Source organism: Chelonia mydas, chromosome 8 (assembly GCF_015237465.2).
Source record: "Chelonia mydas isolate rCheMyd1 chromosome 8, rCheMyd1.pri.v2, whole genome shotgun sequence".
NCBI lineage: Eukaryota > Metazoa > Chordata > Testudines > Cheloniidae > Chelonia > Chelonia mydas.
In genome coordinates, this window is record NC_057854.1 from 18,643,777 (window position 1) to 18,663,897 (window position 20,121).

Sequence of the window (20,121 nt, forward strand, 5' to 3'; positions counted from 1 at the left end):
TAGGAACCTAAACACTCCAATAGGTATCCAGTGAGATTGACTTCAATGAGAGTTAGGCACCTAACCTGCTTATGCAAATCCAACTAGGCATCTCTCTGCATCTTTAGATGCCTAAATACTTCTGAAAATCTGGCGCTAGGTGCCATCACAGTATAAAATATTAAATAATAATAATATATTAAGAACATAACATAAGAATGGCCCTACTGGGTCTGACCAAGGGTCCATCTAGCCCAGTACCCTGTCTTCTGACAGTGGCCAGTGCCAGGTGCCCCAGAGGGAATGAACAGAAAGGTCATCATCAAGTGATCCATCCCCTGTCACCCATTCCCAGCTTCTGGCAAACAGAGGCTAGGGACACCATTCCTGCCAGAAGATGTCTGCACAGCTTCAATGCAATATCTTTCCTCTAATGTACAGCATCAAAATCTTTCTGTCTATACCACACTTTTCAGTGGCAGCATAGGTAGAATAGCATTTACCTGTTCAATGATATCCCCATTTTCGGCATGAACTTGAGCTATTGCACCTAGATCTCCCAGGCAGCTAAATATCTCATACAGCTGAAACAGAGTGAAAGAGGAAACATTATTCTACTCAACCATTTTCACTTGGTCTGTGCTTGACCTTTAAAAAGTTCCCACGCTGTATCTTTCAACCGAAAACTAGACAGGCCTTCAGGTAAGAACAATAGAAAGTTGGAGAGAAAGAATTTGGTGTCAGCACTACACTGACCTCATTCACAGTCAGAACAAGGCTTGGTGTGTGAACATGCCATGTTGCCCCTTTCAGAATCCCTCTCTGCCATCCACTGAAGTACTCAAAGATTTCGCCAAACCTTTGGAACTTGTATCTACCACCTCTGCAGGTCCTCCCAGCCACATCATCACATCTTTAAAATGGAAGTGCAGTCTGCAAAGACTATGCACCCCAGCAAGCTGCTGACAGCAAACTGAAACACTGCATTTCGGGATTGATAGAAATAGACTCCAAGGGGCATGCCTCTGGATTAAAACCAAGTGTGGCTGCAAGCTGCACTGTAAAATTTAGCAACCTGAATCATGATCATCCTTGCCCTGCTCTGATCACTCAGTACACTGCTTTGTTTCCAGCTACTGTTCTAACAAAATAAAAGGGACCCAACAATGATTGCACACAAACAAAGCAGTAATGTAGCTCTTACCTCTGTGTTTGACATCTGGTACAAATCCTTGTAGGCCATGTAAACCATGAAGGCATTAACTCCTAGGTGGAGAAGCGGGAAAAAGAAGAAAGAGTAATGATTCTATTCCAGCTCTCTCCCCCTTATACATTCACAAGGCATGTGATAATTACACAGACCTAATGGAATGGAAGCCTTTGGCAGTAGCTAGAGGTGAAGCAGACAGTTTTCTGGTTTTCTTCTTGTTTGTTTATTTTCAGGGCATTCTAATTCTCCATCTACGGCTACACCGGATCCCAAGAGATGTTAGAAAACAAGGGGAGAGCAGAAGGCAGTTCTCCAAAACTATACTTGCCACTCATTTTAACCCCTTTAGCACGATCTAAAAAGGTCTAATAAAGATGGTGGAGGGAGCGTGCTCAAAGCCACAGCGAACCACTGGTCTGGAAGGACATGTGCAGAATGTGCATGAGACAGCAGACTGACAGGTGCATGCACAGCTGACTTTCCCACTGACTAGCATAAGCATAAATGCTGTTATTGTACCTTCATGTTAGGAAATTCTGTGCCTAAGTCATTTAAGGGCAAGATTTTCAAAAGCATGTGAGTGTCTCAGGCCCTTTGTGAGACCTACTCAAAAAATCCAATGACTGATGTGTTGTAATGATGCATGGACTGTGATCTGAGAATCTCATGGTGCTTTATAAATATAAGTGAAATAACTCTCATAACTTCCCTCCCCACACGAAGTATTATCTCCCTATTTTACAGATGTGAAAAACTGAGAAACAGAGCCTTGCCTAAACTCAGAGTGAATTGGTTGCAAAGGCCTGGATAGAACCCAGGAGTCCTGAATCAGTTCTTTAATCACACTTTATGCTCTTTCCTATGCCACACACACAATGGCCCAGATCCTCAAAGCTAATTTTCATTGACTTCAATGAGCACTAGGCGCTTAAACAATTTTGCAGATCTGGGTCTATGTGTTAACTGAGTCACCAGAGCTGTGGGTGATGAGAACATTCCCTGGAAAAAGGAGATTAATGTAAAGAGACTTGAGGGCAAAGACCAGGAAGCCCCCCATCTTTCCACAAACCTTTTTCTTTGATGAGCATCTGTACTTCCTGTTTGACACTGTCGTTCCAGTGGGTGATGTCCACATGCAGGGAGTAGTCACAGCAGGTCTTCCCATCGGCCCACTCTCGCCATTTCTCATACGCTTCTGTCAGGCTGGCCTCTGGCTCAGGGATCACATGGTCAACTGGATGTGGACAAGAGAGGCTAGCAGAACGGAGGGTGTGAAAGAAGGGCTCTTCCTCTCCACGCTATGTGCCTACCATGCCATTGGTTCCTCATGTGCTCAGCAACCCAGTGACTGCTGGCTTCTCACTGTATCCTTTACTGGGTCCTTCTCTTAATCTGCCTCAGGTCTCTGCTACCTTAGCGCCTTACTGCCCTCCCACATCCCAACCAGATGAAATCAAAACACCCTGATGGGTCCAAACTGCTCTCCCCGGCTCCCACAGAGCACAAGGGGAAATGAAAACAGCAAGCAGCTCTTCAGAACTTCCCCCTCCATCATTTTCTCAGACACATCCAAAGTGCATTTGCCACACAGGAAATGCACTGAGCCTTGGCTTAATAGCCTTTGGCATTGCACCAAGGGCTTTTACAGGCTTCTGCTGAGAAATCAGCTGGAAGCAGTAGGACCCTCCTCCATCCCCACCCCTACTTCCACCCCATTAAAACTTAGTCTCCTGCTAAGATGCAGTCCTAATGCACCTTTTATTGCCACTGACGTAATCTGCTGCCGCAGTCCATTTTACACAACAGATGCTGCGACGAAGACCATTATTCCATTGGGAAGGAGAGCAGAAAGAAAACCCAAACTTTTCCAAATTTTTCTTAAATCTTAAGAAGCTATCCAAAGCACAGACAGCTGTGACCGCTGCAGTAAAAGCCCAAGTTATAAACCAGAGCACATCTCTAGCATCCTCGAGGGCATGAATCACCATTCTGATTCCTTTTTCATTAGCGCTGTTTATTTCTTTGGACTGCATGGGATACTGGGGTATCATTCTGTCCCTGTGCTTGAGTTCATCTGGGCATGCTGCCCTATTGTGAAGAATATTGTGTTTGTAGTTGTTCTGTTAAGTTGCCCAGAGGCCCTGGCTGTGGGCACTGGAGCTGTGCAAACTTCATGATGTGGATTTGGATTTCAGTATGTTTAAATGACCCTCACCTGAGTTCTGGGTTCAAATGAATTTACCTCCCTGATGTAAGTGAACCTCAATCAAAACAGCATGAAAACAGGAGTAAGTGCTCATTTCACCTACTGTTGGACTGAAACGATAACCCTACCCATGTCTGCTCCAAGCTGGGCCAGGGATCACTCAGAAGATTCATGCACCATGGTGATCTTTCAAAAACACTTGGCTCAGTTGCAAGATGGTAACAAAACTTCAAAGTAGGAAGTTTCACCTGGTTTGGGGTTTCACCTGCAGTGGGGCACCTAAATATTAACATGACTAATATGTGACACTTAAGAGCAATCAGGATGAGGGCCAACAAAAATAATACTCAGCATTTAGAATGTGTATTATGGGCCAAATTTTGCCCTCAGCTACACAAATGCACTGTCTCTGGCGCTGCATACCTGTAACACAGCAGAATTTAACCCCACATTCTTCAAAGCATTGTACTTTCATCAATCCTCTAGGAGAGTTTGAGGTGCAATATGTTAGGTGCTGTGGTTTATTGGTAATCTAGGGCAGAAGTGTTTCTGTGGCACTCAAGTGAGCCTCTTCTGAGCAAGGTAGGGTTGATGCAATATCCAAAGGCATATTCTGTCCATTGATCAAGGAAATTTATCTTCACAACACTCCCCAATCAATAGATTAAAAAAATTACTACTGCTAAACTCTATCAAACAGTCTGATGACCCTGTCTGCTGGTAGCAAATGCTAGAGTTCAGGCTTGGTTCCACTTTCCATTCTAAACCCCTTTTTAATTGAAGATGTCAGCAAGACAGGCCGAGAGGTGGGATTGCATGGCAGGAGTCAATTCAGTCGTGGAGAGAGAGCGAGAGATGTGCTTCTCCCTCTGTTAGATAGCAGGTTACTACTTCTGGCTGCATGGGCCTGGATGCTGACAATTTGTTGATCTTAGCTGCTCAGGTGGCAAGTTTTCTGTTAGGATCTCCTAGTCCACCTAGATCCTGCTATGGTTCTCCTTCTATTCAACCATTCTTTCCTATTTTCCTTAGGTCTCCCCCATATCTACTGATGCTCCCCATTACCCCTCTTTGACACCAGTCCTTTTCCCTCAGTTCCTGCTAGGGTCTCCTCCAGCTGCCCAGCTCCTTTCCCCTATGCCCACATAGCTCCCACACATTTCTCCCCAAATCCCATTCCAACAGCTGCCTTCTCCTAATTCATCCCTCACCCTTCTTGCTGCATAACAATACCCCCTTTCCATTCTCTCTCTCGCCAAAGCTTCTTTTGCCAAAAAAACAAAACCTCCAAACCCCAACCACAACACACACCTCTTCTCAGGAACCAAGAGAGCCAAGACAGTAAACAAGCTAGTCTTTTGCAAGTATAGGACGCTGAATGTGGCAGGCCCTTTTTAAAGCCTCTGTGGAATTAACATGAAAGGAACTACCCAATGGACTTACTGATCATGGTGGTTCCGCCAGCCAGGGCTGCTTTCGTTCCCTGGAAGAAGTCATCCACAGCAGTCATCCCCTTGTATGGCATCTGCAAGTGAGTGTGGACATCGATTCCTCCAGGGATCACCATCTTCCCATTGGCTTCTATGGTTTTAACTCCGCCAGGGACGATCAGATTGTCTCCAATTTGCCTGATGAGATAGTAATCAGGATGGTGAGCCACACACATATGAAACTTGACTAGAACATACTCTACCAATAACCTACCAAAGTAGGGAAAACCCCACATCAGTACAAGACAGCAGTGGACTTGAGACAATCTGAACACAGAAGACAGCAAAAACCTAAACCATGTGAACAAGCTCTGCAGAAACCACCACACAAGGAGTTAATTCAACAGGACCACTTTACTGTATGAGTGACTGGGAAGGGCTAGAAGGGGTAAATGGTTTCAAAATCCCTAAATGCCAGCCCTGCCCCCAGTAAATATTTACCTCCCCACCCCACCCCTTAAGGCTCAAGTCTGAGGCTTACTTCTTACAAAGAATGAGAACTCCTAAGAGCAATGATACAGTTGCTGGGCCAGCCCTGGGTTTGCAGGGTTTTGCCATTCCACTCACATCACAAGGTCCCTAAAGTAAACAAAGGCCTCTCTCACAGACACCGCTGGCTGCAGCTTTTGTGAACTCAAGTGTGGTTTTCAAGCCCAAGTGTGTTCACCATGCTTCAGTGTAATTAGGGAAGATGCCTTCCCACTCAGGGACATTCCCTTTAGGCCCTGTCCTTCTTGGAGAGGAAGGACACCTTTGCTAACTACAGTACTGCATTGTGGGCAAGGCAGCTAAAATCCCAGTTCACTAAAAATCCCCTCTAAGACCCTGTGCACCTAAAACCCTCCACTATGTATGAACCTATAACCTAAAACGCCCCTTCACTTCTAATCCTTACAATCCTGGAACTCCGTATCCTAGATCCACATAACATTCCCCTCCCTAAATGCACCCGAAGTATAAAATCCTCCTCCCCACGGGCATAAAAGACTGGCTGGCCTCATCAGGGAACTTTCAATCTCTTTGGTGTATCTGGAAAGGAAGTAAAATAGAACTATATCCCTGCATTTCAGCATCAGCCAGCCTAGAACACCTCTCGCACACCAGTACTGAATATTCGGTAAACACTACTTCTTTCTATGACTCCTTCATGGCACCAAACCAGTGGTTAATAGGCTGCCTTTATCTTCAGGCTTAAAACAGACATAAAAAACTGACTCTTAAAAATTATTTTCCTACTGCAGGTTTTAAAAATACATTTCCATCAAGGGAAGGCTGAATATTTTCTTTGTACCACAGGGCAAGGAATGCTTTTTTTGAAAGTGTTTAAGTTCCCTTGCTATGAACTATCCCAGGGCCTGCAATCCACCAGACTGGGATTTAGTCCCATTTCATATACTTTACACATTAGAACAATTTCAGCCTTTAAACAGTGGAGTCATTATTGCACTCCATAACACACCCAGAAGCCAGATGAAAAGCTGAGATCCACAGTTTTGCCTGAAATCTCTGAGAATTTTAAAGACGTAGCTTCTCAAAAGCATATATCCATCCTCTTTAGCTCTAACAAATGGGATCTTGTATAATTAGGGAAAGTGTCGTTCATGTGACATATAATCCTGCTGGATACTGGACAAAACAGAAACGAAAAGATAATTCCTGTTCCCACCGCAGTTAGATATTATCTCAGCATACAATGGATACTGTGTCATAACCTATCAGTTTAACTGAATTCTATTCACTGGAGTTATTGTGCGAACATGTCATGAGATTACACACAAACACACACACACACATACACACTCCACCGAAAAAGGGGAAGGAATTCAGTGTCCCACTGGACGGGCAAGCAAACTACAGACTCCACCCAACATGGACTGGCATACAATAGCCCACAGACCCACAACTCCTGCAGTCAAGAAGTAAAAAGACTCCTGCCTCTAACGAAGAGTAGATAAGATAATATGGGAATCCTGTACATACTTTATGAGACCATCCTCCATGTAAATGTCAGCATAGAACGACTGGTCATCATTGACGATTCTGCCTCCTTTAATAAGAAGACGATCACTCTGTGGACGGAGAAATAAAGCAGTCATGAGTGTTAGAAAATATATACTTGTTACTCCAAGGAGCCTTCTTACTGCAATACAGCTGTGCTTAGCAAATATATTATCTTCTATACAACATATGCAGTGTGAATTAGTTTAGATAATAAATTCTGACTGTTTAGTGATGTGCTGAGGTGAAGTAATGCCAAAGACTCGAAAATTCAGGTTGTATTAAGCTATTTCTGTATTAAACAGGTTTAACAGTGGCAAATAGCTTAATGCAACCGGAATTTTCGAGTCTTTGGCATTACTTCACCTAACATATAGGACAGGGGTTGGCAACCTTTCAGAAGTGGTGTGCCGAGTCTTCATTTATTCACTTTAATTTAAGGTTTCACGTGCCAGTAATACATTTTAATGTTTTTTAGAAGATCTCTCTCCCTATAAAAAAGTCTATATATTATATAACTAAACTATTGTTGTATTGTAAAATAAACAAGGTTTTCAAACTGTTTAAGAAGCTTCATTTAAAATTAAATTAAAATGTTGATCTTATGCTGCTGGCCTGCTCAGCCAGCTGCTGGTCTGGGGTTCCGTTCACCTAGGCCAGCAGTAGGCTGAGCGGGGCCTGCGGCCGGGACCCCAGATCGGCAGTGGGCTTAGCGGCTCAGCCCGCTGCCGCTCAGGGGTTCCATCCGCCGGCTCCTGCCACCCGGGATCCCGGCTGCTGGACCCGCTCAGCCCGCTGCCAGTCTGGGGTCCCGGCGCTGCCCATATACAGTGGGTACCTACCTTCTCTCTGGTTCTGGCCCATTCTCTTCCTCTCTCTCTGCACTGAGCTCAGGGTGGGAGTGCACTGAGCACAGGACTGGGGGTGAAGGAGCAGGCTGGGGGTTGGGGTGTAGGGTCTGGCCAGGAGCTAGAATGAAGGAGGGGGCTCAGGGTTGGGGCAGGAGTGCTTACCTGGGCAGCTCCCATTTGGTGGGAGGGGTGCAGGTGGGAATGTGGGGGGGTGGGTACAGGAGCTCTTGTTTGGTGCTCAGGGTGGGGGAGGGGATGTGGGGGTGCAAGAGTCAGGATGTGGGGGGGGCTGGGTATGTGGGGGGTTGCAAGAGTCAGGGCAGAGGGCTGGGGGCCTGTGAGGGGGGTGCAGGTCTCAGGGCATGGGGTGTGGGGGGCCTGGGTATATGTGGGGGTGCCAGAGTCAGGGCTGGGGTTGTGGGGGGCTGAAGGAGTCAAGCAGAGGGCCGGGTGCGTGTGAGAGGGGTACAGGGCTCGGGGCTGGGGCCTGGGGGGTGTGCGGGGCTGCAGGGCTCAGGCCTCCTGCTTCTCTGCCTCCGCCGGGACCTGCGAGCACGCTGACCCCACCCTCGCAAGGGCCATCAGCTGATCTGCCGGCAGGGAAGACAGAGAGGACGAGGAGGGGCAGCAACCCAGCACACTACGGGAAGACGCAGGGGAGCCAGCAGGACAAAGCTTCTGCCCCTTGCCCCCTGCCCCCATGGGAGGGGGCTGGGGGCAGAGAAGAGTGGGCCGGGCCGGATTTTTAATGGCACGCTGGCGTACCATTAAAAATGGGCTCGCGTGCTGTCTTTAGCACACGTGCCATAGGTTGCCGACCCCTGATATAGGACATAACAGATGAGTTACACAAAGCACAGGTGTTTTTTCAATTGTTGAGAAAGAACTCAATGCTTCCTAAACATAGTATGCAAATGATAAATATGCCTATACTGTCCATACCACATACCAATATCTAATGTGAATTCAGCAGTAGTGATGAAGTATTGGCCTAATCTAACGCTCAACAAAAATCAATGGGCGTCTTTCCACTGAATTCACTGGGCTTTAGATCAGGCTCTGTGTCAGTAATTGGCATAAAGTTATAAGAAACACATTCCCATTTCTTTGGATATTTGTATATTATTAGACAAAGATTAGAAAGTTACCAAGATTGTGAAATAAACCCCAAAGCTCAAGGATGAAAGGTTTCTCTCTCTAGCATAATGAAGCTCACTTTTTTGTCCTTAGAGTGATATTTTGCACAAGGGGAAAAAAATCACCCTTCCAAAAAGTCATACTTTTCTCTAGTTTTTCTTTTTAATATATAAGTAAAATTCAGGACTAGTGAAAAGTACAAGATAAGGTACAAGGTAAAAGCTCTAAATGCGGAAGTTCTGCACTATTTACAGTACCTCTATGGGTAGCTCAAGTCTCCATAACCCATTCAATCCTGGGTTTCTATTAACACTTCAAGACTGCCAAGAAGCTCCAGCTGTGCTGGTGGTTTTTGTGATGTGAATGTGTGTGTCCAGTGGAAATGGGAGTGGGGTCCACCACACCCATTTCACATTCCATATAAGTAGAGTGACCAGACCTCCCGTTTTTAAAGGGACAGTCCCGTATTTAAGCCCTCCTACTTTTTCTTTACGCAAATTGTTCCGTATTTTCTGTCTCTCCCTCCCTCCCCCCAGATATGGTTGGTGGTTGATCCTTATCTCAAATGTCAGAGGTCACCCAGAGTATTAGCTTTTGAGGTTCATGGTCTTGAGAACTACTTGCCCTTCCTGTACGACCCATTAATATTTTGTTTTTTCAACGGTCTTTCCCTTACTACTGTTGTGAACATACTTCCCCAGAAGAAAAAAACTAATGCCACCAAGCCAAAAGGGACCCTTGTGTAATGTCAGGTCACATGAGCTTGTGTTGCCAGCATGGATAGTATCCTTTCAGGTGCAGATGGAAGTGGAAATGTAGGCCACCAGCTATACAAGTCCCCCCTCCCCAGATTTCTGCCAAAGTTCACACCAGAATGTGGCCAGCAGCAGCCTTTCTGCACTGTGCGGGAGGGAAGGGTGGGGGAAAGGGATGACCTGGCCCATGTCTTTGCAGAGCTCATCTCTTCTCTCCCGCCCCCGTGTGTCTGGAAGCAGCTTATCCCTTCTTGCTCGCACAGTGTCGAAAGGCAGCTAACACCTCCAGGCTGCTACTGGCCATAACCCAGCTGCCTCCGGCTACAGCGCAGGCAGGAAAGGGTTAAGCCCTACGGATGATTGTGCACCAGGGCCCAGGGAACCTGACTGTAGGGGCTTTGTGGAACCTGGCCAGAGAGGTGGCTCTGCATGGTAGGGTGCCTAGGGAACAGAGCAACCCCGCGCTCCCTGGGGGTAAGACCCGAGGGGGGGGGGGGGTGAAGAGGGTGCTAAGCCCGTCCCGGGGGCTGCTGTGGAGCCTGCAGGTTCAGGGCGGGAACAGGCTGGAAATCACTTCCCCCCACTCTTGCCCTCAGAGCTTAGCTGACAGTTGAGTCTAACCAGCCCAGCTCCAGGGACAATCAACATGGACAACTTCTAACGGTCTTTTCTGGGGATGCCATACAAGATTTAGTCTTCTCAAAAGAAGATACATGGGATCTAAACAGTCCCCTTCAATCATCAGATTTTTTTTTAAAACTAATCTCCGACCCTGGCAATGTTCTTATCTGCCCCATCACTTTTCAAAACCCATCCCTCCCTTATTGTACTCTCAACCACTCAGCACCACCAGCAGCATCTTCCTCTATTTCCACTGGTAGGAAAGTAGCGTTTTAGTATCAGACCCCCCAGCCAACAGCGACTTAAGGTTCCATCCGCACCCACCAGCCAAGGTCATTCTCAACTCTCGCTCACAGCCGTTCCTTCTACAGCAAGTTCAGACTGACCCCCCTATATCTCCCCACCCCCATCCTCTTCTTCAGTTAGTGAACTCTGGAAAGATCACCATAGTGATTGCAACTGGCAACCTAGTGTAAAATGAGAGAAATATCCTCCTGGGGGCCTCTTCTGCATGCAACAGCCAAAGCACCTGAGAGCTGCTTGTTTGTACATTCTCAATCACATGCAAACAAGACAAAGAAACAGGATGGGGAAGGGGTTTTAATGAACAACGCTCAGAACACTGACTGCACCTTGGCTCTGGGTCCTGGAGAGAAAAATCTTGGAAATTAGTCAAGCTTTTACCTTGCAAAGGCTCTCCATTATTGTATTGTATTGTATCCTAAATCCTTGATTACCAGCAGCTGAAATAGCCTCACGCCTCTCTGCACCCCAAATATGCAGCATTAAAATAGGCCTTGAGCTCACATCCCACATGCAAAGTCAAACAGACACAGACTGAAGGTGTACCAGCCCCCCGCACCAAAATGGCCTTGCAGAGAGAGACCTTGCAGCGAGAGGCCTTGCAGCTTCCCCTGCTCCCTTTCATGGTTGACTTAAAGTTCAGACAGCAGAACTAGGCATTTTAAAAGGTTCACCTGCTAGAGAAAGTATTTGGGAACTGGGATGTGTCCACAGGTTATATATCTAGCTGTACAGGTTAGCCCAAGGGGAGTGTCTAAAGGGGCTAAACAAAAGATGGAAATGCAGCAGTACTGAGAGGGCAAGCGACCGACTATGTTACCTCTCTTCAAAAGCAGCAGGAGGTTAAGGCAGTGGTTACAGCACTGGGATGGAGTCAGGAGACCGGCTGTTACTGACTCTCTCTGCAACCTTGAGAAAGTCACAACCTGATTTGGTGTGTCAGTATCTTTATCTGTATAGTAAGGATATTAAGGCTTCCCTCACCTCTGCAAACACTTAGAGATCTCTGGATAGACCAACTAAATATTTAGTAACCGACACTGATTTTGGTGAATAGTGTCAGGAAAGCCCAACATGGAGATTACTATTGTTATTATAAACATACATGTTTATTTCCCATCTCTGCTGAGTCCCGAGTTCCGTGCTGCTGCTCTGCTTATATTGCATTCTGTACAGTCCTAGCAGTTAGTGACTGGGTGTAGTAACTAGTGGGAAAGCAGAACTTCAACCTGATCTAATGGGTTCAGAATTTATACTAAATGTAGAAAAAATGAATGTCTGTCCCTAAGGGCCGCAAGGCTCTGGCAGATACTGACATGGCAAGGAAATTCCCACCAAAAGCTCTGCCTCCTACACTTCAGTCCCCACCAGCTTGTGCCTAGGGATGCACACAATGCAGTGGAAGAGCACACACCCACACACATCCCTGGCACCTTTAGACAGGGAGTTTGGGAAGCCCCAGCTACTGCTCAGAATTGCTTGGCTAGAAGTTCAGAGAATCTGGAATAACTGAAGTTATTAAAGAAATAAAATAGTTGTAAAAATTACCTATTTTAATTGCCAAAAAAACATGCAAAAATAAACCAATCAACTGGAAAAAAAAATCTGGTCTCCTTCCCCCTGACCCCTCCAGGACAGTTCTCCCCTACTTGCATACACTAGCAGCTAGTCTACACGAACAAGCTAGGGTTGCCAGTTTTGGTTGGACATATTTCTGGAGATTTCATCACATGACAGTCTTTAATTAAAGAAAATTAATCTTTAATTTCTGGAGATTCCAGGACAATCCTGGAGGGTTGACAACCCTTCAGCAAGCTGGGGTGTGAATCTATCCCGTATTAGCCTGTCGTGGACTAACTGTCCATGGGCACCTTCCTGATGCGTGCTAACAGTTTGTTAAAGCACTCTGATCTAGTCCTCTGAAAACAGGACTAGCTCAAAGTGCTCTAACAAACCGTAAACACGTGTCAGCAGGGTACACATGGAGGGTTAGACCATGGCAGGCTAGTAGAGGGCAGATTCACACCCTTGCCACAAACTAGTCATTCATGTAGATAAGCCCTATGGTTTCTCTCCCTCCTCTACCTGTTATGGCCTGTTGTTCCTTTTTTTTTTTTTCTTTTAAATGTTCCAAATCTATTCTAGATTGCAGGAATGTTCCTTCTTTACCTGCTTGCCAAGCACACCCATGTACCTACCCAATCAGCAGTGAGCTGTAGTTCACGAAAGCTTATGCCCTAATAAATTTGTTAGACTCTAAGGTGCCACAAGTACTCCTTTTCTTTCAGCGAATGCTAGTGACTGTTTATATCCTGTCTGAAGCTGAATTTCCTATGAATTTCTCCTGTCCTTTCTAAATGACAGGACAAAATAAAATACTGATTGATCAGCATGTCTCTTCCAGATGCCACCACTTAATACATACACATCACGGTGCTGCTAAGATTTGTTGCAGCTGAGAGTATCACAGCTGTGGTCCTGAACCTGCAGAGTTTTACTTGGACAAAACTCCCATTAAAGCAGAGAGTGGGAGTTTTGCCTGACTCTGATCCACAGGATCAAATCCCGCCCTAAGTGCTGTGACTTGGATGTGAGTGCACACAGAGCCTGAGCCCCAGTGAAGTCAATGGGAGTCTTTTGACTGGCTTGTACGGGTTTTGGATCAGTCCCATGAACGGAGAGTGTGCTGAGCGCAGAGAGCACAAGCCTGTGTATTGAACACACATGCTGACCACTGTTCAGATTTGGTAGGGTTTTCTGAAGGATACCGAACCCCCATTTCAACAGCTGCTGTGGGCAAGAAGCTACTCTGTGCTCAGCACAGTATGCCTGGTAGCTCCTCCCTGCTGGAGCTGCATAATGTCACTAATATAGGTTAAAAAAAACCTACAGCATGATATGGACCAGCCTTCTCAGGCCTGCAAACCAAATGCAACTTCCATAGTCATCCTAAGGAAACCTCAGCTATGAGTGGCAGCCAGCTGAACCGATTACAGGCAAGTGAGGAGGGAAGCAAAACACCAGGGCCCAAGGGTAATACATTTTGAATCCAGATCCAAACTTTACCAGCATTTTTTCACTATTTGAAAAAATATTAAGTGGTCCCCCTCCGCTATAGGCAGTTCTCTGATGAACTCTCTTCCCTCTTCTAACCCCCACATCCATGCTCAGTTTTGGTGCTTGAGAGGCAGGGGGCTATGGAAGAGCAGAGGATTATAATTAAGGCCCTTCATTTCTGGTTTTTACTGAAAAAAATTCCAGGTTTTACAAAAGCTATTATTTGGTTTTAACCAACTTTCATCCCAATTTTGGACCACTCAAGTACATGAAAATCCTGATTATGTAAAGAAAATCCAATTCATTATATCAGGCAGACGAGTTTATATCAATGATAAATCAGTCTAAGTGTAAATGCGAAGCTGCCTACTAAAGGAAGGGAATGTCATGGAAGATACTAACACACATACACATGCAGGTGTATATGTATACATACTGTTAAGATTCAGTTCGTGAAATAAAGCACAGCAACAAACTGCTTTTACTTTCCAGACTCTTACAATTCTCTATTTGTTGCTTTTTCTTCTGTCCTCCAATATTAGAAAAATGGTTAAGTTAATTTTTTGCACAAATTTTCACCTGATTATTTTTGTAACAAACACCAATACATTTCCAGGAAATTTTAAATAAAATAAAAACCAAAAATAAAGAGCCCCGGTAATAATGCAGGGTAAGAAGATGGAGATTAGATAAGTACATAGCTGCTTAGAAAGAGCTCAAGGGCATCCAGGAATCACCTGTTCTCTATCATTAGCAAGAGGAGGAAAAATCCTTCAACCAAATCTGAAAGGTGGCCAAGCTGCAGTCCCCAGAGACAAGGGATCTGGACTTTGGAATGTGTCAGTGGGAAATTCAAAATTGCAGGCAATTGTTCGTCATCTATTTGTGGAGGCAGCCCGTTCCAAAGCTGACCTTATACTTTCAAGCTGGCAGCCAGCGTTGGGGATTGTGGCTTTAGGCACATAACCACCAAATTATGCAACATTCTAATTCAGCCCAGCCAGGGTGTGTTTTGAGGGGCTCTGTGCCTGAGCTGTTCTTCAGTTTACACCATGTTTACAGGCATCTGTGCAAGATGCAGGGGGATGGTCCCTTTGAGTTAGCAGGTGAAAGGCCAGACTACTTTGCCTTTCGGTTCTAAGCACTTGGAAAGATTTTACATAAAATAAGCCAAACGCCGATGAATTGCTCAACAGGCACAGGCAGAACCTAGGGCTTTCCCTGCTTCTAATGGTTTGGGCTGAAACAATGATTTCCAGGTCTTCCTAGATATTCAATGCCATTAAATACATTCAGCTCATTTTGTTTTGCAGTGTTCGCTCTCTCATTGCCTGTAGTGCTCAAGCTGTGGTCTGAGACCCAGACTGCGAGGCAGGGACACTGGAGTTTGAATCCAGGCTCTGACACTGGCTCCCTGTGTGGCCTTGGGCAAGCTGCTTAACATCACTATGCCTCGCATCTGCACCCTGAGAAATTACAGACCAGGGCCCAAGGGTAATACATTTTGAATCCAGATCCAAACTTTACTAGCATTCAAAGGCTGTTTGGATTAGAGGTTTTGAATCATGCTTATCTCTACTTATTTGCCTGTCTAACCAGAGTGTTGTGACGAGGCATTAGTGTTAAGCTCCATATATACATGTACATGTATCAGTGTACCAGCCCAAGCTGAGGTTACTTTGACTTTACTGGAATACATGCCTAATTTTCACCCTCCTCTTCCTTTTTCCTTGAGCTCATCAGATTTCCTTAGCTGTCTGCTTTATCCACACATTCCTTATAGCTAGTCACCTCGATGCTAGCTTTGCTAGACAATATCGTTAGGCTGTAGGATGCAGCTACTGCTGTTGCCAAGCCCAGAGAAAAAATCATCAAATGCTTCTGATCTTGAGGACTTTTTGGTCATCACCTTTCCTCCCCCACATAGTGAATGCAAACACAGGTTAACAGCACACTCTCCATTATAAGCAGAGCAGGCCTGGCAGCACCTCATCATACAGAGCTCATGTACAGCAGGTCTTGCAGACTGAAGCCTCTTTAGAATGGATTCTTTCAAAAAAAATAAAAATATATTTGACACCACCTGCCCAATGGCACTTTAAATAAATAAGGCATCAATGTTGTATGGGGACAATGACAATCTGGTCGGGTGATACGTTGCCTAGTGCACTCATCCTATACTGCTGGGTACCAGAGAGAAAATAAGAGAAAGAAGAGAGTGAGACACAACTGAAAAGAGAGAAACCACAACTGGAGAAGTCTTAGGGCAGACAGAAATGGGACACCCCAACAGAGACAGTCGGATCAGTCACAGACACTAAGGGCCAAGTTCTCAAAAGTGCTCCACCCCCAGCAGCACTCACTGTGATGCTAAGAGCCAGATTTCCCAGAGAGCTCAGTGGCCAAGGTGCTGAGGTCTCTTTTGAAAGCATGTCTCCAACTGCGAGTGTTGAGCTCTTGGGACAATCTGGCTGTAAATGCTGTCTCCTGAAAGGCAAGAGGAACATTGGAACAAGGCCAGAGAAGGGGATAAGTCAATGGGTCTACCAAAGAGGTCAGAGGAGATGTGACTCTGTAATGCATGACAGCATTTACACAGCATTGTAATAAATGCAGGTGACGATTTAGAAGAGTCAGCATCAGACACAGTCCCTGTTCCAGAGAACTTGCAGTTGCTAACCTGCTCTGATAATAAGTCTATTACATGAACTTCATAGTCTTAAGTGTATGGTTGCTCTTCTCTCATCCATACCCTTAAAACCAACAATAAAAAATAAAAATAAATACCTCACATGCTAATTAGGGGCATCATCCTAATGAGTCCCCCTCCAGAGGAGAATTTATCATTTAAAACTAACAGATCTGGTCAGTAACAAGACTCAGTTTTGTGGCAAGTAACTTATCAGAGTTTATCCTGTCCAGCTAAAAGGGACTCTGTCCAGATTCTCTGGGGCCAAAGTTTGATCTATATTTAGAATTTGATGGGGAAATATAAATGTCAATTCCACTGCTAAGAATCTGAATAAAAGCTTCATGGCCACCATTTGTGTGTGAAATACAAAAATGCCATCCCCACCCTGTTACTCCTGCAGCACCAATTCACTAACACCACATGATTAACTGCTCCAGAGCCCATTGACAATGCTCCCAGTGATTTCAGCAGGAGCAGACTCACTTGTTCTCTTACTCTGAGCAGGTAGTTTATCACTGCAGCACAGATATGCTACATGAACTGACGTGCTTTTTAGACACATTCATCTCAGCAACATTCAAGACACTGGAGGGAGGAATCAGCGTTTTCAGAATGGAAGAAGTATATCCGTTATGGGAAAGGGAGCAGAGTGTTTACTTCTTAGCTTCAAACAGAAGACAGTAAACAAAAAATAAGAACTAAAAAAACGATCTGACAGCATCATTCTCTTGAGCTATTTGGGCTCCAGTTTTGAACATTTGTTACCATAAAAAAAAAAAAAAAAGGAATCCCTACAAAATACAATAACATTAATGGAAACATTTGGCATTATTTGCCAAGAAAGGCAAAAGAAAGGAAACAAAGGTTAAGTGGGAAAAAGGAATTAGAATTTTAAAACTCAGATTTGCAACCTAAGGGTCAGTCCTGCTAACACTTGCTACCAAACCTACCAAATGTTCACTAATCAGGACCTGGGCTAACGACACAGGAAAGGACATTATTTTTAAAAAATCCCAAACATATGTCCCAATCCTGAAATCACATCCACACAGGTAGACCTATGCGGAACCCCACTGACTTCAAGAGGACTTCATTGCAAGGACATAAGGATAAACCTGCCAAGAGCAGATTGCAGGACTGGATCTGCGATTTTTATCTTAACCACATCCTTATAAATTTAATCTGACTTGTTTTCTCAGCAGGCCCCTGGGATTCATTCCTTCTAGAAAGGGGAGGGACAGTCAATCAGTGACAGCTGAAGACAAGGCAGCTGAGGTGGAAGAAAAATGATTCTGCATGCCTTACTCCACTGACTTGAAAATATAAAGAGAGACAAATGACTGTTACGCAAATAAGGAGACGAAAACACTTAAACCATTAAGGGGGGATTTTATTACAATTACTGGATAAAATGATGACATAATCTGGGGAACTCTACATATTTTTTTATTTAAATGGCCATTTTGTTGCAGCTGTGAAGGGCTGCTCATTGCTAATAACTGCTAATGACCCTAATGACTTTATTTGTATATTATATGCTAGAGGATGAATGAAGCCTCAATTAAAAGGATATAGCTTTATCTGGGGTTCATCCTGGGCATTGGTGCCAGACACGCTCCCCATATGAATGAGAAAGAGGAAGATCTGCATTAGCTCCTATCCATTAGTTTCAAGAAAAAAAATGACCTCATGTCTATGGGCTCTGGAATCTGTTTAGGAGGTGTCCAGATGTAAGGGGACTTGGGGGGAACGGACTGAAACACTTTTGAGGAAATGGGCCTGAGTCATGGCCGGGCTTCTAACGCATGTTCAGTCAGAGCAGCCTCAGATTACAATAAAGACACTGTTCGCCCTGCCAAAGCTCATTTGTGCTTTTCCACACCCACCGAGTCTCCTTGCCAGCCAGCGTCAGGCTGCTACATTAGCCATTGTTGGCCAAGGGACATTTATCTGCAACGTGCAGAGAACTATGGAGAGAGTATGGTCATAGGGTTACATGGAGGAGACCAAGAGTCTGGATTCCTGGGCTCTCTTTCAGGCTCTGCTAGACTTGCCACGTAACCTGGGACAAAAATGCACTTCTCTGCTCTGTAACCTCAGTTTAGTACCCTGTGAAATGGGGATATGGATAGATCTGTGGAGAGGTGTCGAGAGACTTGCTGTTTGTAAGGCTCTATTAGATCCTCAGATGGTACGGGCTCTGCAGGTCATGTTGTCAGCCCTCTCGTCACAGATACAACTCTTAGCTGTTGCACATCTCGCTACCTCATTGCAGGCACAAGTATGTGGCCTAATTTTCAGGAGTTGCTGCACACTCATACATCCCAAAGAAAGTCAGCGACAGAATCTCTGAAAACCAATCGTATAACAAGCTTTGTGCAATCAGTTCCAAGTGCATTTCTTTTGCAGGCACAGACTATGCGCCGAAACCCTAGTTGAATCTAAGCTTGGCTCAAAGTTTCCTCCTAGTGCAACTTTGCCAAAATCCTTGGTGAGACAGCAGACATCTCACTCTTCAACTCCTTTATCCTTTTCCTGCATTCTTGACATTAGCATTTTTGATTGAGGGAATACATTTTTTTAAAATAGTTACATTCTATCATGTCCATACTCAGCTGACATCCCAAAATATTGGGTATGATCGTAATGCTTCACAGCATGACGCTTTACAGCATGACCAGAGGCAGCAATTCCAGAAAGGCATGCAACCTCTAGGCAGGGGCAGCGGCGCTCACCCTGTTTACAAGACACAAAAGCATAAGTAAGCATTCCATGGAAGCAGATGTGTGGCTTTAAATTCTCCTCTCATTAAAGGAACAAATGTTTTTGCACCAGTGGTTTGATGTCCCCCTCTCATAGGAGTAAGTCCCAATTTTGTCCCCTCCTACCTATACAAGAGCCCAGTGGGTGCCATGATTTGGAACTGTAGGGGTGATAAATATCTATCTACCTCTATCTACCTATTTTCTATGGGTCATGGGTGGTGTAGGTTTCAGAGTAGCAGCCATGTGAGTCTGTATCCGCAAAAAGAAAAGGAGGACTTGTCGCACCTTAGAGACTAACAAATTTATTTGAGCATAAGCTTTCATGAGCTACAGCTCACTTCATCGTAGCTGCTGGGGGTCTGCAGAGAGCTGGCTGGTCACATGGTGGTGGCCCTTCTGCTTGTTTCCACCTGCTAAATCACAGTAAAGAGGCTAAACACAGGTTTTCCACATAAGCAATTGCTGTAGTTGCCATAAAAGGTGTTAACGCAATCATGAGTGGGGGGCGGAGGATGAGTGGTACCTGCAGTTGTGAATGGAACAGGACTGGCCACAAGACAAGCTATCTAGTACAACATGGTCCACAGTATGAAAAAGTTTGAGAACCCCAATCTATGCTATCTGGAGAGGAGGATGGATCTAGCAGTCAAAGCACAAGACTGAGAATCATAACATCTGGATTCTATCCATTGCTCTGCCAAATACTTACTGCATGATCTCAGGCGAGTCACTTCACTTCTCTGGGCCTCAGTTTCTCATTATGCAAAATGGGGATAATCATGCTTATCTACCTCCTAATGGGAAGAGGAGTGAATTATCTTTCTTATATCTAAAGATAAATTTGGGGGAAGGAGGTGACCAGGAGCATCTCTGCTAATAGAAATTCAGGGGCTGAAATGACTTTCTCCTGACCTGGGGTCCAAGAATTATTACTGACGTGAACTATTAGTTCCTCATGGCAGGGATCATGTCATTTATTGATTTCTAAAGTGCCCTCAACTTCTATGGCATTGTATAAGCAGCAGCACTTACAGTCCTGAAGAAGGAAGTAATATTT

At 45.0% G+C, this 20,121-nt stretch overlaps 1 protein-coding gene across 2 annotated transcripts in view; it reads right to left on the minus strand.

Annotated features, from left to right (window-relative positions):
* The window catches only part of DPYSL3 (dihydropyrimidinase like 3), a 70,934-nt gene that overhangs the window by 17,845 nt on the left and 32,968 nt on the right, over window positions 1-20,121 (minus strand). For both annotated transcript variants that reach the window (XM_037907255.2, XM_037907256.2), the window contains exons 2-6: window positions 6,866-6,954; window positions 4,839-5,023; window positions 2,259-2,423; window positions 1,184-1,245; window positions 483-563 (exon numbers count right to left, since the gene is read on the minus strand). In XM_037907255.2, coding sequence (XP_037763183.1) covers window positions 483-563; window positions 1,184-1,245; window positions 2,259-2,423; window positions 4,839-5,023; window positions 6,866-6,954 — 582 coding nt within the window. The remainder of the gene's footprint in view (window positions 1-482; window positions 564-1,183; window positions 1,246-2,258; window positions 2,424-4,838; window positions 5,024-6,865; window positions 6,955-20,121) is intronic.